At 37.3% G+C, this 24,174-nt stretch overlaps 1 protein-coding gene across 9 annotated transcripts in view; it reads left to right on the top strand.

Moving 5' to 3' along the window:
* KDM4C (lysine demethylase 4C) overlaps positions 1 to 24,174 on the top strand; it is a 416,633-nt gene that overhangs the window by 113,334 nt on the left and 279,125 nt on the right. For all 9 annotated transcript variants that reach the window (XR_009210974.1, XR_009210973.1, XR_009210972.1 and 6 more), the window contains exons 6-8: positions 3,016 to 3,065; positions 11,032 to 11,135; positions 15,877 to 16,014. Coding sequence is in view for 6 of the 9 variants with exons in the window: in XM_032138252.2 (XP_031994143.1) it covers positions 3,016 to 3,065; positions 11,032 to 11,135; positions 15,877 to 16,014 (292 nt within the window). In the remaining 3 variants the exon portion in view is untranslated. The remainder of the gene's footprint in view (positions 1 to 3,015; positions 3,066 to 11,031; positions 11,136 to 15,876; positions 16,015 to 24,174) is intronic.

Here is a 24,174-nt window from a genome sequence, read left to right as displayed (position 1 = left end):
AATTAGAAATCACCCCATTCTTTCGTTCATTCATTATAATGTACTGCCCTGTCAGAATCACCTAGGGAGCTTTTTTCAGAGTATGCTGCTTACTGCATCCCTGAAGGATGTATGTTTCCGCTGTCCTTCATTCTCCCAGGTGCCAGTTATTGCTGGTAATTAGAGGTGTTGGTGATTCTGCCTCTGTGATGGTATGGAAACAGAAAAAAAAGCATAGAAAATGCTAAACAAGATTTTTTTTGAGATGGAGTCTTGCTCTGTCACCCAGGCTGGAGTGCAGTGGCTCCATCTCGGCTCACTGCAAGCTCCACCTCCTGGCTTCATGCCATTCTTCTGCCTCAGCCTCCCGAGTAGCTGGGACTACAGGCGCCCGCCACCACACCCGGATAATTTTTTGTATTTTTAGTAGAGACGGGGTTTCACCTTGTTAGCCAGGGTGGTCTCGGTCTCCTGATCTCATGATCTGCCCACCTCGGCCTCCCAAAGTGCTGGGATTACAGGCGTGAGCCACTGCGCCTGGCCTAACAAGATTATTTTTAAGGGCCCTTCCAGCCCTGCGACTTGTATATAGAGAACAGAATTGTTCTTTGATCACCTTGGGCTTTATTGACAGAGTGAGATAATTGATTAAAAGAATAGTAGTATCTTTTGAGCAAGATTTTCGGGTTGTCAAGATGGTACATGGAGGCATATTGCTTCTTGACTGCTGAGTGGGGTAGTGCTCTGATTTTATTGTTCATGGCAAGAACAATGATTTGGCTCTTGGTTGAATTTCTAAAACATTAAAATTAGTCTTTCCTAGTTCCTTTATTATGTGGAAACATCAAAAGCAGAAAAATCTGATGATGACATTCCAGTTTTATTAGCATTATTTCTTATCTTCAGACTGTCCTTTGTCAGACCCTCAGGCAGGGTTTTGGGCTCATTCAGGGATCTTTCAAAGTTATTTGTATACGAAACATTACATAGCCATGTCATTATTTAAATACTGTGTAACAAAGCATAGCATTGGTAACAGAAGAGAGAAGCATGTAAAATATTTCACAGGGATAAGCATGGAGATGAGTAGGTTCACTCTGAGCAGGATAATGACTAAGGCAGGGAAGGAGAGTGACCTCTGCTTGAAGGCATTTTTGCCCATTTGTGCTTCACTGGATATTACCACAGTATGGCTTTCAGTTTGAGGATTTAGTTCTACGTGGGAAATATTACATGTCTTCCGTGTACGGGGCTGTGATTGGAAGGAAGTTTTCATCCTTTGATTATTTCTGAAGCTATTAAACTATAGCAATAATTGGTTAACTGTAAGAATTTTATTAATAGTTATGATTTTAAAATGGACTTGATATTTATAGAATTTGTAAAGAAATTGAGACACTGTCTTCCATCTAAAAGAAGAAAAGTAGAACTAATTAAATAATTTGGCTAAGAGGAATAGCTGCACCTGGGAAATACTGGTGGAAAATAATAGGCCAGTAAGCCTACCTAGGAGGAGAGGAATGAGGAGATTGGATGGATATGATTCAGATTCTAGGAGTAAACTGAGGATCAGAGTAGGAGTAGAGCCATCTTGCCTTACTTTTTCCTCCTTTCTGCAGATAAGGATAGCTAAATTTTCTGTGAGCATATGGTTGAACTTTAGATTGAGGAGCTTTAACTTTACCAATTTTTTAGAAAAATGAATCTGCATATATAAATATCTCCATATCCTACCTTTTTGTTGGCAGGCATATTCATATTACATGTGTGTGTATGTGTGTGTGTGATGAGGAAGGCTGACCCTCTTGTTTGGAATTGACACACCCCCACACCTACACCCACGCCTATACCTACACCCACACCCGCACCCCTTTTCTGGGTATATTTGTGATGTAAGCCAGGAATTAAGAACTGGTAAGAAGTGGCCATAAATATACATTGGTTGATAGTCATTTAGTTATGCTAAAATTTTATCTTCCCATTTCAGTTGGAATAATTTTATTAGCAGTGCCTTAAGCAACAGGATATATGATTGAATTTTCTTTTAGTGAATTGCATAGTTATATCGGATCCAATTAAGTTTTGCATATGTTATCAGTAGCGTTAAATGAAACCAAGTGTGGTTTTAAGTAAAATTAGTTAAGTTACTTTAGTAAGAAGTAGCTTGTACTAAGTGTATATTGAGCTAGTAAGTACAGCAAATAGAGGTCTTCAAAAGTATAGTTTATATGTAAAACATGGAATGATTATTCAAATTTATTGTTAATATCCTCATTAAATTTCCTCATTAAAATGCCTTTACAATTTAGTGTTTGTATAGGATGAGATTGTTGTTTTAAAATTTCTCAGCAAGTCCATAGTAAAAATAACTATGGAACTAGAAATGAGTATTTCTGTTCTTTAAGGGTGAAAATTTTTTACTGTAATCAAGATTTTAAAAGTCACATAATTATGAAATAAAACTTTTTTTAAGGCTGATAATCTTTTGCTTATTAAAGTCTGTTTGAAAATTACAGTGTTCTTAGTAAGATTTGGTGGAAATATAAATGTTGGTGTAATAATTTTGTGTTCTGTTCTGCTTGTCAATAAAAATATTTTAAAATTTCAAAAGAGAGCAAGCCAGATTTTCTTAAAAACAAAAGCCAAAATCAACCAACCACAAAACAAAAAACATACTACCAAAACAACCCTAGAGTGCTGGAGTGCTGTGAGAGCTGGCAGAAGGTCTCTAGGCTGTGACTAGCTGTCTTGTTGCTGAGCAGTTTACCTGCCTTGGGCCTTTGTTCCCTAATTTGTAAAATGTGGCTGGCATGATGAGTTGTGACATTGAAATTGGTAATTTATAGGCATATTTTTCTTCTGTTCATTGTCTAAGGAATATGACTCTGTGATTGGCTTTCTAATCTCTACTCAGTTCATCTAAGTGGAGTTTGGTGTTGAATTTCTTTTATATGACATTATTTAGGAATAGATGTCCTTAGGCTACTAGCTGAAAAATTATAAACGTAAAATGTTTATTTATGTTTAAAATTTTAGGTATGCTATACCTCCGGAGCATGGAAAACGGCTTGAAAGACTAGCTCAAGGTAAAACTTGCTTTTTAAATTTGTTTTCTGTGTTTTCTATGTTTCTGTGTTTTGCAGCTTCTTTGTTTTTGAGGTACTTTTTACAATATAGACTGTTACTCTGTTGGTTTTATTCTATTCAAGTTACTGACTTTTACATGTTTTTTTAATTGAACAATTTTAAATTTTTTCATATTGGTTTGTGAATATTATTTTTTCCCTGTTGCATAATCGTCATAGTTATTTTAGTTGACTGTTTAGTATTTCATCAAGTGATTGCCGTTAATCTGTTTTGGTAGTTTCTAAAAAAGTTATTTTTAATGTAATGCATTCAACATCATTGTGCCAATAATTTTTTTTTTTGGTTAAGTTGCATTCTTCCAGACAGTACTGTTGCTGCATCTTGGGGTACGGTTTTTTCATGACTACTTTTTCTGTTGATCTACCGTTTCCCCCAAGGGTTATGTCAGTGCCAACACCCAGTTCTTCTGTGGCCCACTGGGACTGGGGGTGTGCCCTTAGGAAACTATGAAGGTGAATGGCTCCGAGTAACAATATACATGAGATTTTGGGCCTTCTTGGACTGGCAAAGTTAAACTTACTTTACTGCAGGTTGCATTTTTATTTTTCATGGCCTGCTGCTGCTTCTTTAGGGCCAGAATAAAGAACTTTTCTGGACCCCTATTGATGATCCTATGCCTGCTTTTGTGTGTGCAGACAATGCCAGCACAAGCAGCCACCTTCCTCTTTCCTCTTTTTTTTTTAAAGATATGCCAGGCAGCCTTGCCCTCATCTACTTACGTATGGAAAGCAGAGTCACATTCACCCCTTGCCATCCTTATCTTCTGTTTTGCTAGCCACCCTTCCCGAAAGAAGATGTAGGCTGGTAGTGACTTATTTCCAGAGAAAAGTGGAGTTCCATTTGAGTGACAACTGAGGAGCAAGGCCTTCTGCCTTTATCCAGGATTGAGTCCTCAGTGAGCAGTGCCCTTTTAGTCCAGTGCAGATCTAAGTTTCATTGGTGTGTTAGGTTTGCCTTCTATTAGGAAAAGAATTTTGTTCCTCCCTTATACGTGCTTTCAGTTAATAATGAAATGGGGACACTGAGAAACCTCATTGCTTGACTTGACAGTTTTTAACAGAAACTGTTAATGGCACCTAAAGGTTACTTTCCCCTAAATTACAGAAGAGTATTAGAAGGAACAGTTATAGTATTACATTTTAAGAAGCATTATTATAATTTTGTCAGGCTAATAACTATAAAGCATCTTTTAAAAAATGTAATACATTATAGTAATAATAATGATTGATGTAATTGTAATCTTGAACTTTGTTAGGGACTGTTTTCATGAATAGGTTTTGGATAACAGATTAGAGCAGAGCTTATAAGATGATTACTGTAACACTTAACTACATAGGCAGTGAATTTTGTGTTAACACTGTATACTCAACTATCTTCTTCTCTGTAATAGAATTTTTCCACCATTTTCTATTAATCTTGCTGCCAGAAAACTTTTAAAATGAAGCCGATGTAAACCTTACAATATTGAGTCACAGACTAAAATTTCTGATACAAACTTCTAATGCTTTGAAGCAAACTGTCTGAAAATGACATTCCAGAAAATGGTTACCGTTTGTTTAATCAGTAAGAGGTTAATGAACTTGAAGGATGAACAAGAACTTGAAATCAGTTGCCTGTTTATTCAAAACTCTTTTGCAGCAATATTTTGAGAAATAAAGCAGGGAAAAGACCCTACAAGATAGTGAAGGATTTGTATCTGATGACCAGATGCCAGCTAAATTAATTGAATTCTGCTAAATAATTAAAATGATAAAAGAATGCAGTGTGAATGATGGAGCATTATAGAATGTCTAGCTCATAGCAACACTTGATTCATAAAATGAAAAGTAGGCTCAGATATTTTCCATTATCTTGTCCGCGCATCATAATTATCACACTTGCCTTTTATGCGTGAATGCTTTCATCTTTGGTTTCTATTGAAATCTTGATTGACTGTGGCACCTACAAATATTTTATCCGAAAGACATTTAGGCCTGCATCTAATAAAGCCAGGAGTTTGATTTCGCCCTTCAGCTGCTTTCTCATTTATGCAGGTTTCCCCCATATTATGTAGACATAAATGTAATAAAAAATCTCAAGTGAATTGCTATAATTTTTATACTCGTTATATTCATCTGTAATGCCATTGCATTCTTTCTAATTTTTGGTTTGATAGAATTGGATTGCAGATATGGAGGAGAAGGGAGTTATAATGTTAAATCATGAATGACAGTTTGGAAGATTTTCAGTTTTTAAAATGTCTAAATCTCACCTATTTTAGAAAAAAGATAATATTGCTGTTATATTAAGTTAAGCAAAATATAGATTAAGGTAAATTGAGAAAGTGTACAGATTTTTGTGAAAAGTAGTATTTCATATTTCATTTGTCCTTTATTAGGAAATAAAATGCTACTATTTTAAAAAACTGAAAAGGATTTACTTTGAACATTTTGATTACTCGGCCAAAATATGTGATTTAGGACTTTGTGCAGCCAGTTTTGAAAGTGTGAACGATTAGGAGGAAACTTATTTCAAAGAACAGTATAGTGGAAGTGGGTCAATTCTTTCAGATCCTTGTATTTACTTGAAACAAGTGTTGGTTTTGTTACCTTATTAAAAAAGCAGTATTCAGCAAAAGGGAATAGAAGAAACATTGCTACGAAGGGTTAGTTTAGTTCATGCTTTTAAGCATTTGTGTGTGTGTGTGTGTGTGTGTGTGTACATGCACGCACATTGTGGAATTTTTTTAATGGCTAGTAATCTTGATTTTAATCCTGTGGAGTAGAAGGTCATAGCCCGATTTGCAGGGATCCATGTGCCAGGGGGTAGATAAAGGTCTGTGGGTGGGATGCAGACAGGCATTCAGTGGACTCTTTGAAATTATATTCAAAGTTGGGCATATATGTAGATTTCTGGGAACGCCATCATCAAATCCCCTGAGATCATTTGGTCCAAAAAAGATTATGAGCCACTGCTGTCAAGAGAGTAGAAGAGCAGCAATAAATAAATCATTTTAATTTTATGAACAGATTCTAAATTAACCTGCTCTCATACCTCTCTCTTGGAATTAGGGAAATGTACTTTTATTAGCTCTCAAAGTGGTAAATATTATTCCCTTAAGCATTCACTTAGCTGATAGTCTGAAATATTATATTAAAATGTCTAGTTTTGAAAGGCTTATAAATAAAATACCTCCGATTATAAATAATCAATTTTAAAGTGCCCTGTAAGCCATAAAAAATGCAGAAGACCAGTGATATATCCTCTGCCTTCATGCCTAACTCATGCCTTAGGCATGGAGATCCATGTGTGGTGCGTCAGGGTATGTTTATTTTCGTCTATCAGCTGGATTTCACTAAGAGTGGAGAAACAGTTGGTAAACTTAATTTGTTAATAATTTGATGTCAGTGATATCACTGTCTGTATTTAAATGTAATTGGATATTTTATATCCAGCCATGTTCCTAGTAGGATTTTAGACATTGGGCAATAATACATGAAATACACCCAGATAATGTAATTCATTTGTGAGTGAAAGACTTTTAGTTCCCTTCTCTTAACTGAGAATGGAGAGGAAGAATTCAGGAAATGAATGCCAACTAGTAGGGAGGAATTATGGGGAAATGAAGATTTCTTTGATTTGAGGGTGCGGATGGGGCTGGGCAGAGGCAGAACCAGAAGAATCCTGGTTAGTTTAACTCTAACTCATTTGATTCCAATGTTCTCGGCTCGGGGAGTCCTTGGTGACTTGTGCGTAGATTATCCATGTCACATTTCAAGGGGGTGGGAAGTGAGAGCTGAAATAAAGTGGTCTCAGGAATGCAGTAAAAAAAACCCCATGCGTATAAGGACACACACACCAGTTAAACTGGGCGGAAATTTTAAATCTAGGTTTTCTGCTAATTATCTTGAAATGGAAAAAACTTGCCCATTACACAATGTGTACCACTTCTAGGAGATGAAAACAAGCCACTTGTTTAGGAGAAGCGCCATTCTTCTCCATTCCAGGATCAGTATGAAGTTCTCCTGGCACTCCTCCTGGAGCGCTCTGCTGGTAGAGATGTTGATGGATTATGGGATGTTAGGGTCGAGTGAGGCCTGGGAAGGGATAATTTTCTATCCATTCCTGAGTAACCACTCCATGAACGTTAGCATGCACCAAGAGGCCAAATATAATATGTGCCTCTCATGTCAACCTCTCAAGTAGAGGTGTGGGTAAATGTTACTAGGTTTCTCTGCATACAATGTAGGTCATTGGTTCTTTTCATAAATAAGCTTGCCAAGAAATTTCATGTGTAAATCAAATACTGTACATCTGTTTCCGAAAGCATTTTTCACTGAACCAATTTTCTATACCTTTTTTTTGTATTCTTTTCCTTAGCATTTGTTTATATGGTTGCTATATTTTTCAAGCCTCATACCAGTCATATAGAACCATGATAAAACTTCATCAAAGCATACTTGGGCAAATTTCAATTATCAAATAAAATTGTCAAGAAAAATTTTTTACTAGTTTGGAAATAGATCTACATGTTTGATTTCTCTTCCCTTCCTCCCTCCTTTGTTCCCTGTCTTTCTCTCCCCTTTCCTAAAAAGTTAATGGCTATCGTCATCTTTGCCAAATTAGTGTTTGTATACCCATAAAAAAGTCACTAAGCTTTGATCTTAAAATCTTTTCTCAAGGCTGAAATTTTTGGTGATTTAATACTATGGTGTGTGTTTGTATTTGAATCATAAAAGATTGGGATTTAAAAATAATTTCTTAGTTAGCGATAGCTAATATATTATAAACTATAAACCACTTGACAGTATAGAGAACTTTTCATTTGAAGGAAGGAACACACCTGTTCCATATTTTTAGAACACATCCACTCTATTTCAAAAATAGTTTCAAAAGATTTAATGATTTTTTTGAGTCAGTTTTATTCAGGTAAAATCTACAGTAAAATTCACTTATTTTAAGAATAGAGCTCATTGAGTTTTGACAAATGTTTACAGTGGTGTAATTAATAAACCACATGATAAGCCACTGTTATCAACATGTAACACATTTCCAATACCCCAAAAAAGTTCCCTCACACCTCTTTGTACTTAACCGCTCTCCCCTTCCCTGGCACCCACTAATTTGGTTTCTGTCCCTATCATTTTACCTTTTCTAAAGTGTCATATAAGTGGAATCATACTATGTGTAGACTTGTTTTTTGCTTTTTTCACTTAGAATAATGCTTTTCACACATGCTCACTTTTACATCTAATGTGAAACATCCTTTGGATGGGTATAGCACGTGATCCTTGAGCGCTTATGGGATCCTACACACTTCTCTGTGTTGCAAAACTCTCAGCAGCACTTTGGTGTTCTTAGGAAAGGTTATTGTGGATTGCTTTTAGGGTTTTAGGGCTCTGTTGGGGTCTCTGGAATACAAGCTCTTTGTTATCCTAGCCTTCCATCCCTCTAACTTATTATTTGGATTGGATGATTCCAAAGACCATCTTTGCTTGCTTGATCCTCTATAATATCTTAAAAAAGACAAACACACAAAAAAAAAAAAAGGCGGTTGACTTTAGTATGTCAAGGAATTGACCATGTTTTATAGACTGTGGGAGTGAGAGTGAGTGTGAACCATGTAGCCCTGCAGGTATTTTGAGGTAAAATTCATTTTAAGGCACATACTTTGTATATAAGATGTGTTGTTTATGAAGTGTTTTTCAGGACTATGTAAAATATAATTCTGATAGCATATTGTAAATATAAATTCTGAACCAATATGAAATTCTTAATATACTGCAAATTACCTTCCTTCAGTGGTTTTCCAATTTAAATTAAGTTATGACCAGTCACCACGTTGTTCAGTTCCTGATTACAAATCTATATCGAAAGAAAGTGGAATAGACTCTTCTTTCTTCACTGATTTTAATTTAAAACTTAGTTCATCTAGTGTTGAAGAAAGTTACGGATTTGAGAAGTTTGATAGATCCGTTTGAATTGTTTATAAAAACATTCCCGTGGATTGTGCATTTGGGGACTGCCTCTTGGTGCCCTTCTCTGCGTGTAAGACCTAGGACATCTTGTTGTGTGGACATGGCCATTATATTAGTGTGTTACTTTCCCTCCACTCACCAGTGTTTTATTTTGTGTTTATGTATTATGAATATTAACCATAAGCAGAGGGCTGCATTATTAAGAGACATTGTAAAGAATTAACATTTCTCATGTTTTATTGAACTTCCTTCCTTCCTTTTTTTTTTTTTTTTTTGAGTCTCTCTCGTCGCCCAGGCTAGAGTACAGTGGTACAGTGGTGCAGTCTCAGTTCACTGCAACCCTTGCTTCCTGGGTTCAAGCGAATCTCATGCCTTAGCCTCCCGAGCAGCTAGGACTACAGGCACACACCAGCATGCCTGCCTAATTTTTTTTTTCTTTTTCTCTCTCCTTTTTTTTTTGAGAAAGAGTCTTACTCTGTCATCCAGGCTGGAGTGCAGTGGCGCGATCTCGGCTCACTGCAACCTCTGCCTCCCGGGTTCAAGCAATTCTCCTGCCTCAGCCTCCTGAGTAGCTGGGACCACAGGTGTGCATCACCATGCCTTGCTAATTTTTTTGTATTTGTAGTAGAGATGGGGTTTTACCATGTTGGCCAGGCTGGTCTCGAACTCCTGACCTTGTGATCTGCCTGCCTCGGCCTCCCAAAGTGTTGGGATTACAGGCGTGAGCCACCGCACTTGGCATGTATTTTTTAGTAGAAACAGGGTTTTGCTATGTTAGGCTTGTCCCAAACTCTTGGCCTCAAGTGATCCGCCCGCCTTGGCTTCCCAAAGTGGTGGGATTGCAGGTGTGAGTCACTGTACCTGGCCAAATTGGTCACGTTCTTGAGTTATTTGCATAGAGAGATCCACAGAGTTAGATGTCACATTTCCAGCAGTTTCTCCCCTCATTTTGGTGGTGGAGGAGTCAGACAGCATCTGTGCCTCATCCTGTCACACATACGCATTGCATGTGCCTTCCTGGTGCCTTCTCTCTTCCTTCTGTGTTCTCCCTCCGTGATGCTCTGTCTTTTCCTTGTTTGTTGTTTTTCCAATCCCTTCAACATGGCTGCCTTCCCTCTGAGTGAGGAAGGTGTGGAGCAGTACATCAGGCATGTTCATTTTCCTCCAGCTTGCATCACTGAGTTAATGAGAGTCTGCTTCAGACAGAACTGCAGGTTTGAAGTCAGCGATGGAGAAAACTGACTCTGTCTTGTCGTGTAATATACTGTTGAATGAAAGGGTTGCTGTATGTTTAACTTCCTCCTTTAAAAGCCTCCTCAAAACGCTTCTCCCATTCAGGCTGTTCAAGCAGGTTGTCAGACATTTGATGGGTGATGGCTGGGAAGTTCATTCAGGAGATTAGTAGCAATTAGTTTCAGATTGATCAGAAAAGAAACAAACAAAGGTGGGGGAACTACTCTGTCTGCTGTATGCCAGGGATTGGGATGAGTACTTCAGGAATGATGAAATCTAGGAGTCTAAAATATTCTTCTATTAAAATGCATACTTATCTTTCCTTTTTTTCCCTGTATTTTTAGCTACAGATCCAGCATCCCACGTATTTATCTTTCCTAACTTCCCTAAATATTTTCTCCGTTTATCAGATAATAGATTGAATCCACTTTGTTTCAAATTGAAATTTATTCCTAAAGTTGAGTAATTTTACAAGTTACAAAAACAACTTATGGTAAATCTGTTTGTAAAGAAGATCAACCTTTGGTGATGTATCCTTTAATTTTTAAGAATTCTAACTCTGACTCTGAGTTTTAGTACAAGGGCTTTTTGGCAGAAGAGGTCCATACTTGCATAAGTCAAACAGTAAGAACACTAGAACTTACACATTAAAAAACCTATCTGGTATTTTCTCTTAATTGACACAGTGCCACTTACATTTATTGTTTCTTTTTAGGTTTTTTCCCAAGCAGCTCCCAAGGGTGTGATGCATTTCTTCGCCACAAGATGACATTGATTTCTCCGTTGGTATTGAAGAAATACGGTATTCCCTTTGACAAAGTATGTTAGTATTCCTCTTACACAAATTAATTTTGTTTGTGTAGGATTTGTATTTAAGAGGTAATGTATCTTTAACTTCAAGCAGAATTTTTAGGATGTGGGTAGAGAAATTCAAATTTATGTTTTATAGCATATCAATTATTTATCTAAATCCTAATTAGAAATTAATTTTATTTCAGATATAGTTACTAGAGATTTCATGTTGCTATAGTTCACTTATAATTATACTGAAAATAAAATGTAGCACATTCTATAAAATAAGAGGAAGTACTTCTATATTAAAATCTTTTTTATGAGTAACATAATTTATGTATATGTGCTCTATTTTCTAAAAAATTCAGAGCAATTATTAGCAATGGCTTGGTTAGAATCAATGATTATGGTAGCACTGTTGCTCTAAACACATTTAGACATAATATAATTGAGATTTCATTATGGACAAAATTGCCTGATGATTTAATAATCTGATATTGCTTCTGCGAGTTTTCTGAAGTTGAGGTTCTATAAAACTCAGTAGATGCTGGATCCCACATTCTTTGTGTCTATGGGTGGTTACTGGGTCAGAATTATTGCAGAGCCTAAACATTTTTATGTGAAGCAGCTGACATGAAAAAAGGTTTCGACCAGATAAATAAAAGCTCCCTCTCAGTCTCAGGAGGATTAAGTACTTAGCTACTTGCAGAAACATTAAAAAACAGCTCTTCCTTCTTCTGTGTTTTTTATTTGACTTTTCTTCTCATAATCCTTGCTGCTTTCCATCTTGGAAGCTTTTTGCTTGTGACTAAATCTTTAGATTTTCTTCATTTTGGTTCTTACTGTGGCCTTCTTTTTCTGTGTGTGTGGTGGGGGAGTGGGGGATTTGTTCAAAGTAGAAGTTCTTCATGTGCCAGGATTCGTTCTTCAGCTTGAGGTGATTCCCTGCTCCCTCATAAACTCTATGCAGCAGTCACGCTTAAGATATGCTTGCTTTTGTGAAGGTGCCCTCATCACTGGTTTACTCACAACGTTTTTACCATGAAAAAAATCATGCCTCCGAGATGTGCACCTTGGGGGCTGCCTGCGGGTGTAGGGAGGCACTAGGGATGGGCTGCAGAACTGCTGGGTACAGAGGGCACAGGCTGTGCCACTCAGAGGGGCTGCTGTGGCTGTGGGGCTTTGTCCTATCTGCAGACACCTCTGGGCACCAGGCTTTTGTGAGTCTCAGACACATCATCATCCAGTGCTTCTTTTAGGTAGTTGGCATCAGCTTCATTAGGTAGTTTTACTTAAGTTGGAATATTACAAGGTAGACATGAAGGAATGCAACAGTATCCCCAAGACACAAAATCCTTCTCTGTTCCTTTGGGGCTGGTGTTAGGTGTTGGTGGTAGCTTAAGGCTGATGCGTGAAGAGAAGTTATGTGAGGCAGCAGGGCTGTGGGATTGGCTCCCTTTCCCCAGGAGGGAGGCCTCTGGAGCTTGGAGCTCTTTTCTAGAGGTGCCTGGCACCCTCTTTCTAGGCTGCAGCTCTCTACCAGTACCACATGGTAGATCACTGGAGGCACTGGGCTCTCATCTGGTGTTTTGTAGATGGCTTCTGTGGAAAGTGGCGAGATGAATTTACGTCCTGAATTGGTGAAACACCAGTGACTTTGAGGGTTGATTGGCAGTGGCACTTCCTCATATTTAATACTGTCACTTCCCCTTTCCACCTCAACACAGGGCCTGTCATGACACTGTATTCCTCAAGGACCACATTTCCCTGGTGATGATAACGTAACATACGATAGGGCAGCAAAATGGTAGCACAGGCTGCAGGATTAAACCTCTTGAGTTCATTCGTGATTCAGTCACATAATTTTTCCGAGCTTTAGTTTCTTCAACTGTAAAATGGGGATAAAAATAGTGACTACTAGGGTTATTGTGACGAGAAAGATAATCTATAGACAGAATTTTGAATAGTATATGTTACATAGTAACATACTCTTCCTCTTCAACTCAGCCCTCTTCCTGTGGGTAATAATGTCTCAGTTGGAATACATTTTTTCCTTCTTTCATTGCATTTGCCATATTCATACATATGTATGAAAAACATAAGTGTAATAAACAGCTGATGTCTGCATTTAGATTATATCCACTCTCTTCTCTAGCTTCTTTTATGGTGTGAGATTGGGACTGACCTGTTTTTGGAAATGACAGGGGCCCAAAATTTAGAGTTGCATTCTGTGGAACAGGTGCTCTTTTTTTTTTTTTTTTTTTAAATCATGGCATGAGCAGGATTTTCTAGGTAGGGTAGAGAAGGTTTGTAGGTAGGATTCCATGGAGCGGGAAAAGTAGTTTTCTTATTCCAGTGGCAGCGGTCCTCCCTCTCCTCTCACCTTTATGTGGGAGCAGGGTGAGTTTTGTTTCATTACGTAGTATAAGAAAGAAGCACCTAGATGATTAATTAGATTCAGTGAGACCAGGAAAGGAGAGAGTTGGGCTATGTTCTCACATGGCTGAGATAATGGAGCTAGAACCGTGCTGGGCACTGGTAAGCCTGTCTCTGCTGCCAGGTGACAACTGAGCTCATTGCAGCAGAACATCTTCTGGGGTTTCTTTGGCAGGGGACAGTGGTGTTATGAGTTACATTTCAGAATTGTTGGGAAAAATAATACTTTCCCCTGTCTCCAATACCATTTTAGCATCCATAACATGGCAAAGCTAATCAGTGGTGAAAGGTATCAGAAGAGTGATTATTACTGAGGTGGGAGTAGGGGATGAGCTGGGGATGGTCTAGGATAGGGATGAGGGAGCGCTCTTGGGTGATGAAAATAATAGGGGCATGGACAATGATCCACAGCACCATTATTCCTAGTACCCATGATGGAAATGACCAAATGTCTGTTGGCTGATGAATAAATAAGCAAGTGTGATATATTTTATATAATGGAAGGTTATTCAGCCATAAAAGGGTGTGAAGTACTGACACATGCTACAACCTAGGTGAACTTTGAAAAGTTTATGCTAAGTGGAAGAATTCAGTAACAAAAGATCACACATTATATGATTCTATTAATATTAAATATCCATTATAACAAGTCTGTAGAGACAGAAAATAAATCAGGGGTTTTCTTAGGGCTGGAATGAATGAGGGGCTTGGGGATGACAGCTAAAGGGTGAGGGGGTTTCTTTTTGAGGTGATAAAATGTTCTAAAATTAATTGTGGTGATAGTTGCATAACTTTGTGATATACTAAAAACCAACAAATTGTACACTTTAAATGAGTGAATTATATGGTATGTGAATTACATTTCAATAAAGTTGTTAATGAAAATAAAATACTTTATATTTTATATAAAAACACTATATTAAAGTGTTTTATATTTTATATAGAAACACTGTATGTAGATACAGATATTTGTCCAAAGAAACAAAATACTACAAATGTAGCTGTTACTATTTCATTCTCTTCTCCCTCCCAGAGGCAAGTAATTTTCTGAGGTTGATATATTTAATAAATACATTTCTTCGTTAGATTTTTATCATAAAAAAAGAAAATAGGGGCATGGGATATACGGGTATATGCATTTGTCAAAATGGATGAAACTGTACATTTATTATCTGAGCATTTTATTATATGTACATTATACCTCAAAGAAAATATAAATTGTATTAGGGTCAGTAGGATAATTAAAAGTGTGGTTTTACAACTTTTATTATCAGAGCTAGCAGAGAATACAGGCTCTGAATGTGAACATATAGCATTTGCTAAATACTTTGGCAATATGTGTCAAGGAGAAACATTGCTTCAGTGGCCAAATCCTATGAGTATTTTTATATTACTTTGCAGCAACTTAAAGAATTTAAAGATATAAGGGGTCTATCCTATTGGGTGCTGGGTTAGAAACATTTTAAGATCAGATAATCCAAAACAAATATTATATTATTCCATTTGAAGGAGTGAGCAATAAATTTTATAATTTTTGTATCAGATAGATACTTTTTTAAAAAAGAAATAACACTAAATTTTTCTTCACTTTTTCTGTAAACCATGGGATATTTTGTGTTGCTTTGGTGATTGTAAAAAAAAAAAAGTCTTCAATCTAAAAAATAGAAACAGAGTAAATACATTTAAAATTCTTTTTTAAAGGCCCAGGCCTATTTATGCGAGTTATTTTAATTATACTTAAAAATGCACTCACTCTAACATACATATATTTGAATAATTCTTTGAACAGAAGTTTTACTGTGAAATGGACTGTACTTAATGGAATGTTTTCTAGGTGCTAGGAAAAAATAATTCGATGAATACCACCAACTCTTTACCAACAAGAATTCATGATATAGCCTGCCAAGCATGCATTATCAAAGTTTTTGTAGCTGTAGCTTTAACAATGTCAGTTATTATATGATTTTTATATGTAACTCCAGTAATGCAAGTTATTAAAATATAAGAATATATAGCTTGATATAGCTAATATGAACAAATTTACTTGAATAACCTGAAGATACCTTCAATTAAAATGTAATAGCTTTGATTATGGATTGTTTGATTTAATTCAAATGCCAGCAAGCCACATCCTATTTAGGAAAGTCTTTTAAACGTTTCCTGAAAAAGCACTATTAAAGGATTAAGTAATGAATCTGGTGGAACTCTTTTTGGTAGTGCTCTGATATCATGACTTTTTTTCTTTGTTTTTTAATGGGAAATATATTTTAATTGTGTTCATAATTTGGGGAGTCTTATTTTTACAAAATATTATATATTTCCTACCTTGCAGATAACCCAGGAGGCTGGAGAATTCATGATCACTTTCCCATATGGCTACCATGCTGGTTTTAATCATGGTTTCAACTGTGCAGAATCTACAAATTTTGCTACTGTCAGATGGATTGACTATGGAAAAGTTGCCAAATTGGTAAGCTATACCTCAAAAATAAAGCATGAATTAAATGTGTATTCTGGTTATTTTAGTAAGAACCCTAAGATCCTGTGCAGCATTTATTTATTCTTCCTCACTGGCGCTGTGTGCCTCTCACCACAGCAATTCACTTCAGGCTAGATACACTTATTTTACCTAGCCAGTATTACCAATTTTAGCTGAATTTGTCTGTTTTGAGATTAATGTGGAGCAATTTACCTTGATAGGTAATTTGATGCGACGTGTGTTTGCTTTTTATCTTGAGGCCTCCAGTTGGTGTTTTGCAAGATTTTCCAGTGGCATCATGTGGCTCCATGTTAGATGGACTCAGATCTCTCCCTGTTTGCGATCAGTTCCTGGCTTAGAAAACAGCACTTTATAGAAGGGAGTGTCTGATAACAATTGTAGCAAGAGATGGAGGGAGATTGGTAGGAAGAAATGATTAAAACTGCCCTTAGTGCAGAAATGAAATTCTTGAAAGTAATAATGTAGAACACATTTTAACAGGAAATACATGTTCGCGTTAAATTTGGTATAAAATTTTGCGTCTCCTGCCCAGTGTATTTAATTTAGCTCACATACTGTGTATTTTCATTCACAGGCAATAACTTCTATTAAATTTAATTACTTTCCCCCTGTGGTGTTAAATAGAAGACATCTTCAAAGTGATGGTGGTTTCTATTAGGTTTGCTTCCTTTCCTGTGGCTTTTAAGGGAAAGGCACAGGCTGGCAGAGGGCAGCTTCTAAATGAAACTGTGTGTTTTAGAGGATGTAAAGTTGACGTAGATTTCGCAGAAAATGGTAAATAAAGCGTATGTGGTCTTATTTTGGCCATTGCATGGCTCAGCTGAATATCATTCATTCTACATTGATAAAACTTACATGTGGAGCCATCAGATGAATGTAGATAGAAGTATATTTAGGGAAGATAACTCTTAGTTTAGTTTACCTGTGTATTTAGAAAATTGCATAATATATTAAAAGATAAATAAAAGTGTAGGCCTTTGGCAGCCCAGGAGTCATTCGAATACATTCTTGATATAAAGGAAAGCCCCTGGTATTAGAAGACTTTTTCTGTTCTAAGTAATTTCTGTTTATGCTGAGTAATTCAGAAAGCAACAGAACTGTACTACTACTTCACATGGTACATCCTATGTATTCTGAGAACTCAGTGTGTGTACTTTGGCGAACCACTGCATCGCTTTCGTGGAAATGTAATGCTTGCATCTGCCTTGAAGCAGTGTCTTGGCCACGAGGTTATAACAAGGTCTGTTATTTTATAGTTTGCACCTTTACTTGCAGACATGAGTCAGCTATTACAGCTGTTCAGAGTCACCACAAATATTGATTCTTGTTTAATACAGGTCTCAGAAGTAGCCTATGATTGGCCAGAATAGGACATTCCAGCCTTGGGGAGAAGCTAAACTACCATGTACACTGGAGTTGCGTTTCCACATTTCCATGTGGAAGTAGAGTTGGCGTGGAGTGGAAGGAAGAGAGGCTGGTAGTGCTCCTCTCTGAAATCCCAGCTGATAGAGCCCATCACAGTTGTGGGAATGTGAAGTGTTGCACTGTGGTGGAGGAGGCTGGATCTGACAACCAACTTTTCTTCTCTGGCTAGCCCTATAACTTTAGAAAAGTCATTTATTCTTCATATATAAATTAGAAATACCTTTCTACCCTGTAGGTTTATTGCAAAGAGAATAGAACTTAGGTATGTGACTATCTATTCAGTTTAGGAAGGGCTATGACCATTTTGTTTGGTTCTGGGTACAAAATATTCAATACTATAATGCAGTTTTGGCCAGCTAATTAAAAATTGCTCCAACGGAATGTATTTGAGACTTTTTCAGTGTTGTGGCCACCCCTTACTTCCTTTGGCCAGGTGATGTCATCTGAGAATGTATTAGTTGTCTCTTGCTGCTGTGGCAAATTACCACAAACTTTGTGTTTAGAACAATAGCCATTTATTATCTCATGGTTCTGTAGGTAATAGGCCTAGCATTGATCTCACCAGTTAAATGTCAAGATGTTTGCAGGATTGCATTTCTTACTGAGACCCTGGGGAAGAATTCATTTCCTTGCTCCTTTGGGTTGTTGGCTGAATTCACTTCCTCACAGTTGTAAGACTAAACGTTCAGATTTGCTGCTGACTGTGAACCAGGGGCTGGACTTTTCTCCTAGAAGCCTCTCTCTAGTCCTCCTGTGTAGTTCCTGCGTTTCAGAGCAGGCAATACGCAAAATCCCATGTGTCATGCAAGATAGCGTATTCATAGACCTCTGGGATTAGGATGAGGACATCTTTGTTGGGGGTGCGGGAGGGGAAGCATCTGCCTACTACAGGGGGTACCAATTTATCATTGACATATTTAGAATCTGCTTTGGGCTGGGACAGTAGCTCATGCCTGTAACTAGCACTTTGGGAGGCTGAGGCAGGAGGATTGCTAGAGGCCAGGAATTCAAGACTAGTCTTAGCAACAGTGTGAAATCTTGTCTCTACAAAAAATAAAAACAAAAATTAAGAAAAAAGAATATTTTGAGTGATGTAACCAATTTTAGTTATTTTGCATAAAACAGGAAAATAGCCGTATAAAGAGATACAGTTTTGAATGTTTCACTAAAATATCATGTGCTTTCTTAATTTATACCATCAATATTAATATTTTCATGTCTATTCTTGGATAATAAATTATCTTACGTTATAGTAAGCTGAGTTAGCATTTTTTCCCCCAGATTTTGGTATCTTTAATCAGTTATTTGACACATATTTTTGATCTCCAAGTCTGATTCTTTAGGTAGCCTTATGAATTTATTGTATTGCATGTATATGTAGTTTCTAATCCCTGGCAAATTTGTGCACTGGGCATACATTTATGTGTTTTCCTGGAAACTGATGTGTAGTGAATTAATGAATTGCACTAAAAAGACTTTTAGCATTGAGGATGCCCATATTTGTCTTAATTCTTTGTCTTCATCAGTTTGTTCTAAATGGTAACTCTAAAAAAGTCATTGTTCATAAGTGATTATGAACAATACTTTTATAATTACTATGAAAATATGAGCACTTTTTCATAAAGAGGCATTGGTGGTGATGCCACCTGCTTTACCTGTCACATGGGGTTTAGTGAATGTGTATAAGTATCTGAAAACGTATTTGTTGTACAGCATTAAATAAGCAAAATAGTGCAGTGTGGGGTCTGCATACATTATATGTGCATATATGTAATCACAAACACTATGAAATATATATATATAAAAATATAATTTTGTGTAATACAAACCAGTATTTTTAATTAAGTGACTCAGAAAAGAGCTGTTACAGAAGGCAATTTTTTTTTAATTAAAAAAAAAAAAAACAAGTAGGTTTTGAAAAGATAACCACATGTTCCCCGATAGGGACCTTTTGATCATAAGCCAACAGGCTTTGTCAGTGGGGACCTTTTCAGATGCCTCAGATGGCTGGTAGATGGGGAAGAAGTTCTACTTACGGAGACTAGGCTTATCTGCTGTGTGCCAGGCACCACGTATGTTTCTTTGAATTCATCACTCATGAGTGCATTGTTCCATGAGAATGGGGGTGAGAGTAGAGTTGACACTGGGAGGGTTCAAGGTCTGCTTCCTTTGCTGTTGGCTACTTGACTTCTGCTGGTGTTCCTGGAGCGGGACTGGAGAGGGGGCTTCTGTGGCTTTCATTGGAATCTGTTACTGACCTATTGATATGTGATACTTGTTCAAGAAATCTTCCTGGCTCTTAAGATTTGGGTACATTTGATTAGAAATTTCATTATTCGTGTAAAGCTCAGATACACTTCCAAATTTTAGCAAATTCCTGGATGTTTGATATTCTCAGCTGAATTATTGTATTTGGGAGATATTTCTGTCCCTGTGGGTAAATTCTCTGTTTTTTCAGTCCTTCAGTCCGGATGGTCTTTTTTCACAGTATCCATCCAAACTGCCTCATCTCTCAAACAGACTTTTTTTTTGGGTGTATGGATTGTGTAGAAGATCTGGGGAAAATGGGCAGAGGAGGGAGTGAAGGGACATTTACCTTTTAGTTTTGGTAGCTGCTTAGTTTGACCATCCCTGTTTCTAATACTCTCTGATAATGGCCCAGGCCTTACCGTTCTTCTCATTTCTGTCTTTGCTTCTGTTTTCCCTCAATGAGGATCATTCTGCTCTCTTGTCTTAACCTGAAAAATATAACATAGCCAAATCCTGTAAGATGCTCCAGAACAAAAGGGCCTTGCATTTAGCAGGAACAACTGACCTAAGAAGGCAGTTGTGTAATTTTCCCCCATTTCTCTAATCAAAGACAAGATCATTACTGAAAAAAACTGAGAGTGATGTTTCAGGTAGTCACATGTTCATTTCCTGCTGATGGGCAGAGGTCAGATTTGGTGAGTGCCCAGTGAGTTCCTCCTGTGTTACATGTGTGTACAAAGAAGAAAGACATATATATTGTCTTCAAGGAGCTTTCAGAAAGAACAGAAGGGCTTTTAATAAAACTCCACTTGCAAAGTTGTAGTATTAATGGAACATACCATCTAGTTCTTTGTTTTAGGAATCTTTGTAGCTTTGAATGTTGGCGTAACAGAGTGAAATGCAATTATTTTTTCTTGATAGAGATTTAAAAATATTTAACAGCTCTTTTAGCAGTTGAAATAAGACATTTGTGCATATTTGAGCTGACTGTTTTCTGTTTCTGGAGCATTCTTTCCTTCTGTGGTGGAATGAAGTCCGTGATTACTCTGTGCAGCTGCTGCCGTGACACTCACAGGTCTGCTTCCTGGCCAGGTTGGATCAAAGCACTGGCCGGCAGGTTGTATTTCATTTTTCCGTTTGCTGGGATGAAGTGCAGTTGTTTGATGTTAGGTTTGATGGATTTGTTTGCCACTGCATTCATTAGCTTCACATCAAAAAACTGACAGGCTGTTAAATGAAACTTTGGCTTAGATTTTCAGCTTGACTGTTTGGAGACATTTGTGAAGATATTTTGTGTTTGTATTTCAGCAGCCTCAAGCACTATGATTGTCTCGAAGGGAAGAAAAGTTATTTACTGTACTGATATTCTTGAGTAAAAAAGAATCATTGTCTTGGGGACAGTCATATCTCGTTTATACCGTCTGAAGCATTGTATTTATTATAGTGTGTGCAGTGAAAGAAACTTACTGTTTCAGGATAAATAATATTATCTTATTGGAAGAAAAGGTAATAGTTGGGGACACAAAAATGATATCTTTTATTTTGTATTAATTTTAAGTGATCATATTAACATGATATATCAGAAAGTTGAAAAACTGTACTGCAGAGCTGGGAATGTTCTGTTATAAACTCCAGGAGTACTACCTTATTATCTAGTTTTAAGACATTTTGATATTTGAATCCTCAAATGTTTGAACAAGTTTAAAAAGAGATGATAGAATTTTAAAACTGATTTCCCTTTAATCTGGCAGGGGTTTCAACTATTAAATTGTCTAGCATGTAAGTGCCATGATGTGGGTTCATTCTATTTTATATTTCAATTCTCTAAAATTAAATTAGATATTTCTTAAATCTGGTAGCATCCTTTCAGAAAATATTTAATCTTGGGCAGTCTTTATTAAAACAATCAGGGATCATTTTTGTGGTGTGTCTCTAGGCTATATTTTAATATGCTTTTGATCACAAAATACTAGTATAGTGATATTTCTCTGTTCCTGTGACATGGGAAGGAAAGAAAATGTAGACTGCTTTGAATATTGTTCGTTTTAACAGTTCTTGGCATTTCAATTTTAAGTGTCTGACATGACATATATAATATGAACTTCGTGAATATGGGGATTTTATGTTCTGCATTTTTTTTTTTCAACTTTACCTCTACTTTTTGCTGTTTCTGATTCCTGGGTTCTGCTGGTACAGGGTAACAGAGCTGCTGAGTAGTTTTGCTGCACTCTTTTGTTTTTTTGCTTTACTTTTAAGAGCATCTATAGGTTCACAGCAAAATTCAGAGAAAAGTATAGAGATTCCCCATGTTCCCCTTCTCCCGACATGTGCATAGCCCCCCACATTATCAGTATCCTTAACCAGAGAGGTGCATTTGTTACAAATAAAGAACCTACATTGATGCATCATTATCCCCCAACATCCATAGTTTTTTTAAATTAAAAAAAATTTTTTTTAAACTTTTATTTTTTAAGGAAACCCAGGCAACCAGACCAAAGTCCATAGTTTACATTAGGGCTCACTCTGGGTGTTGTACATTCAGTGGGTTTGAACAAATATACAATGACAGGCATCTGACATTATAGTATCATACAGAGTGGTTTCACTGCCCTATGAGTCCTCTGTGCCTGTTCCACAGGGTGTGTGTGTGTGTGTGTGTGTGTGTGTGTGTTTAACTTGCTAGCCCATGAGAAACCTCTGCCTCTGGAGAGTTAGTGTTCACACATCTGGAAGAAGTATTAAGAGATAGGAAGAACATAGTCACATTATGTCCTCTTTTTATACTGAAAAAATATTGAGTTGTGGGATTCAGGATATCTGAAACTTCAAGAAGTCTGAGACTTCAGGTATGATGGTGTCAGACCAGTTGGTTAGTATATATTGCTAAGTCTGGAGCTAGGGAGCCTGATTTCATTTGTTGCTAACTTGCATTTGCTGCATTATGGGATTTGAAAGGAAGTGATAAGCCGCATGATGCTGATGTTTAGTTCTTAACCTGAAATCAAGACATTATCTGCTTTTGAGTCTATAGTTTGTCAGTACCTTAAGAAACAGTAAATTTGCCCTTTGAATAACTTCCATACTCTATTGAGAATGTTTGTTTTTAATTCAGTCTAGTTTCCCGTAGTTAAATACAATAGTAATAATAGTTGACATTGTCTCCAACATGTCAGATCGAGCTCTGGGCACTAGATACATGTTATTTTTCTTGATCACTGATGATGTGCATTCAGAGATAATTGCTTTCTGTCCTATACTGGCCCCCTTTTTACAATGTCTCATTTTCAGGGTGGTCCTATGTCTTACGTTGAATTGGAGGGAGTTTGGGATGAAGAATGAAATAAGGCAGTGAGGCCCGGCTTAGATTTAGGTTTGCCCCCAATGTCCTCTACCCTTCTGGACTCATTTTTCTGGGTGTAATGGCTTAAATAAGTGCCAGCCATGTGTGTGATTTGTGGGATCACTGTCAAGATTTTTGAAGATTCAGAATGGTCTTGTCTCATGAAAGCTGTAGCTGATGCCACCACCAAGTGACTTTGGACTCTATCTCACAATTGGTTGAGTTTGGATTCCTAAAGCCAGTGGAGCCAGGGGCATGGTGGCATACGCCTGTCATCCCAGCACTTTGAGAGGGTGAGGTGGGAGGACTGCTTGAGCCCGGGAGTTCAAGGTTGCAGTGAGCTGTGATCATACCACTGCACTCCAGCCTGGGCACCAATGCAAGACCTGTCTCAAAACACAAAGAGAAGCCAATGGACATGTTATTTTGGATTTTTCTTCTCTGTCGATAAACCTACATGTGAATTCCTTTTTAGTCTGTAGTGCCACCATCGTTAACTCTGAGCCTTTGACCTTGCTCTTTGATTAAGGCAGTAGGGGTGAGAGCAAAAGTTCTCTACCTTCTCTTTCATTTTATCAAGTGTGTATGGGGAAATTCTGAGGCATCTGTGTGGATAAAAGGACTTGTGTATAGAGAATGAGGTCAAAGTTAAGGGGCACCTATCTCAATATATGTTTCTATGATTATCAGGGGCCAAATTTTAGTGTAGCACTTTTGAAGCTTTAGGATTTTTTTTTAATGCGTTAGTTTGGAATTTTCTATGTTTTTTCAGTGTTTATAATAGTAAACACATAGGAAAAAATTTTACTAAAGGCTGTATTCTAGATATGGTGACTGGAGAAGAAGGCAAAAGTTGGTAGTGTGTTTTCTGGCTCATGATTATTACCCAGAAGAGAAAGCAGTGGGCAGAACATGAGGTGACATTTGAGAGAAGCAGGCTGGCCAACCCCTGGAGGGAAGGAGGGGCTGGTGGGAGAGTCAGCAGGGCCCTGGGCACCCCCCAGAGTTTGCCATAGTCAGATGCCCTGGCTTCCCACAGCTTCTCATCCATGCAGGCTTTCCTGCACTTCCACCCCTGCAGCTTCTGCTGAGGTGACACACAGTGGTTTATCTCA

Source organism: Hylobates moloch, unplaced genomic scaffold, assembly GCF_009828535.3.
Source record: "Hylobates moloch isolate HMO894 unplaced genomic scaffold, HMol_V3 SCAFFOLD_19, whole genome shotgun sequence".
NCBI classification, from domain to species: domain Eukaryota; kingdom Metazoa; phylum Chordata; class Mammalia; order Primates; family Hylobatidae; genus Hylobates; species Hylobates moloch.
Note: the sequence above shows the minus strand (reverse complement) of the source record. Positions and strands in the feature narration are given on the sequence as shown.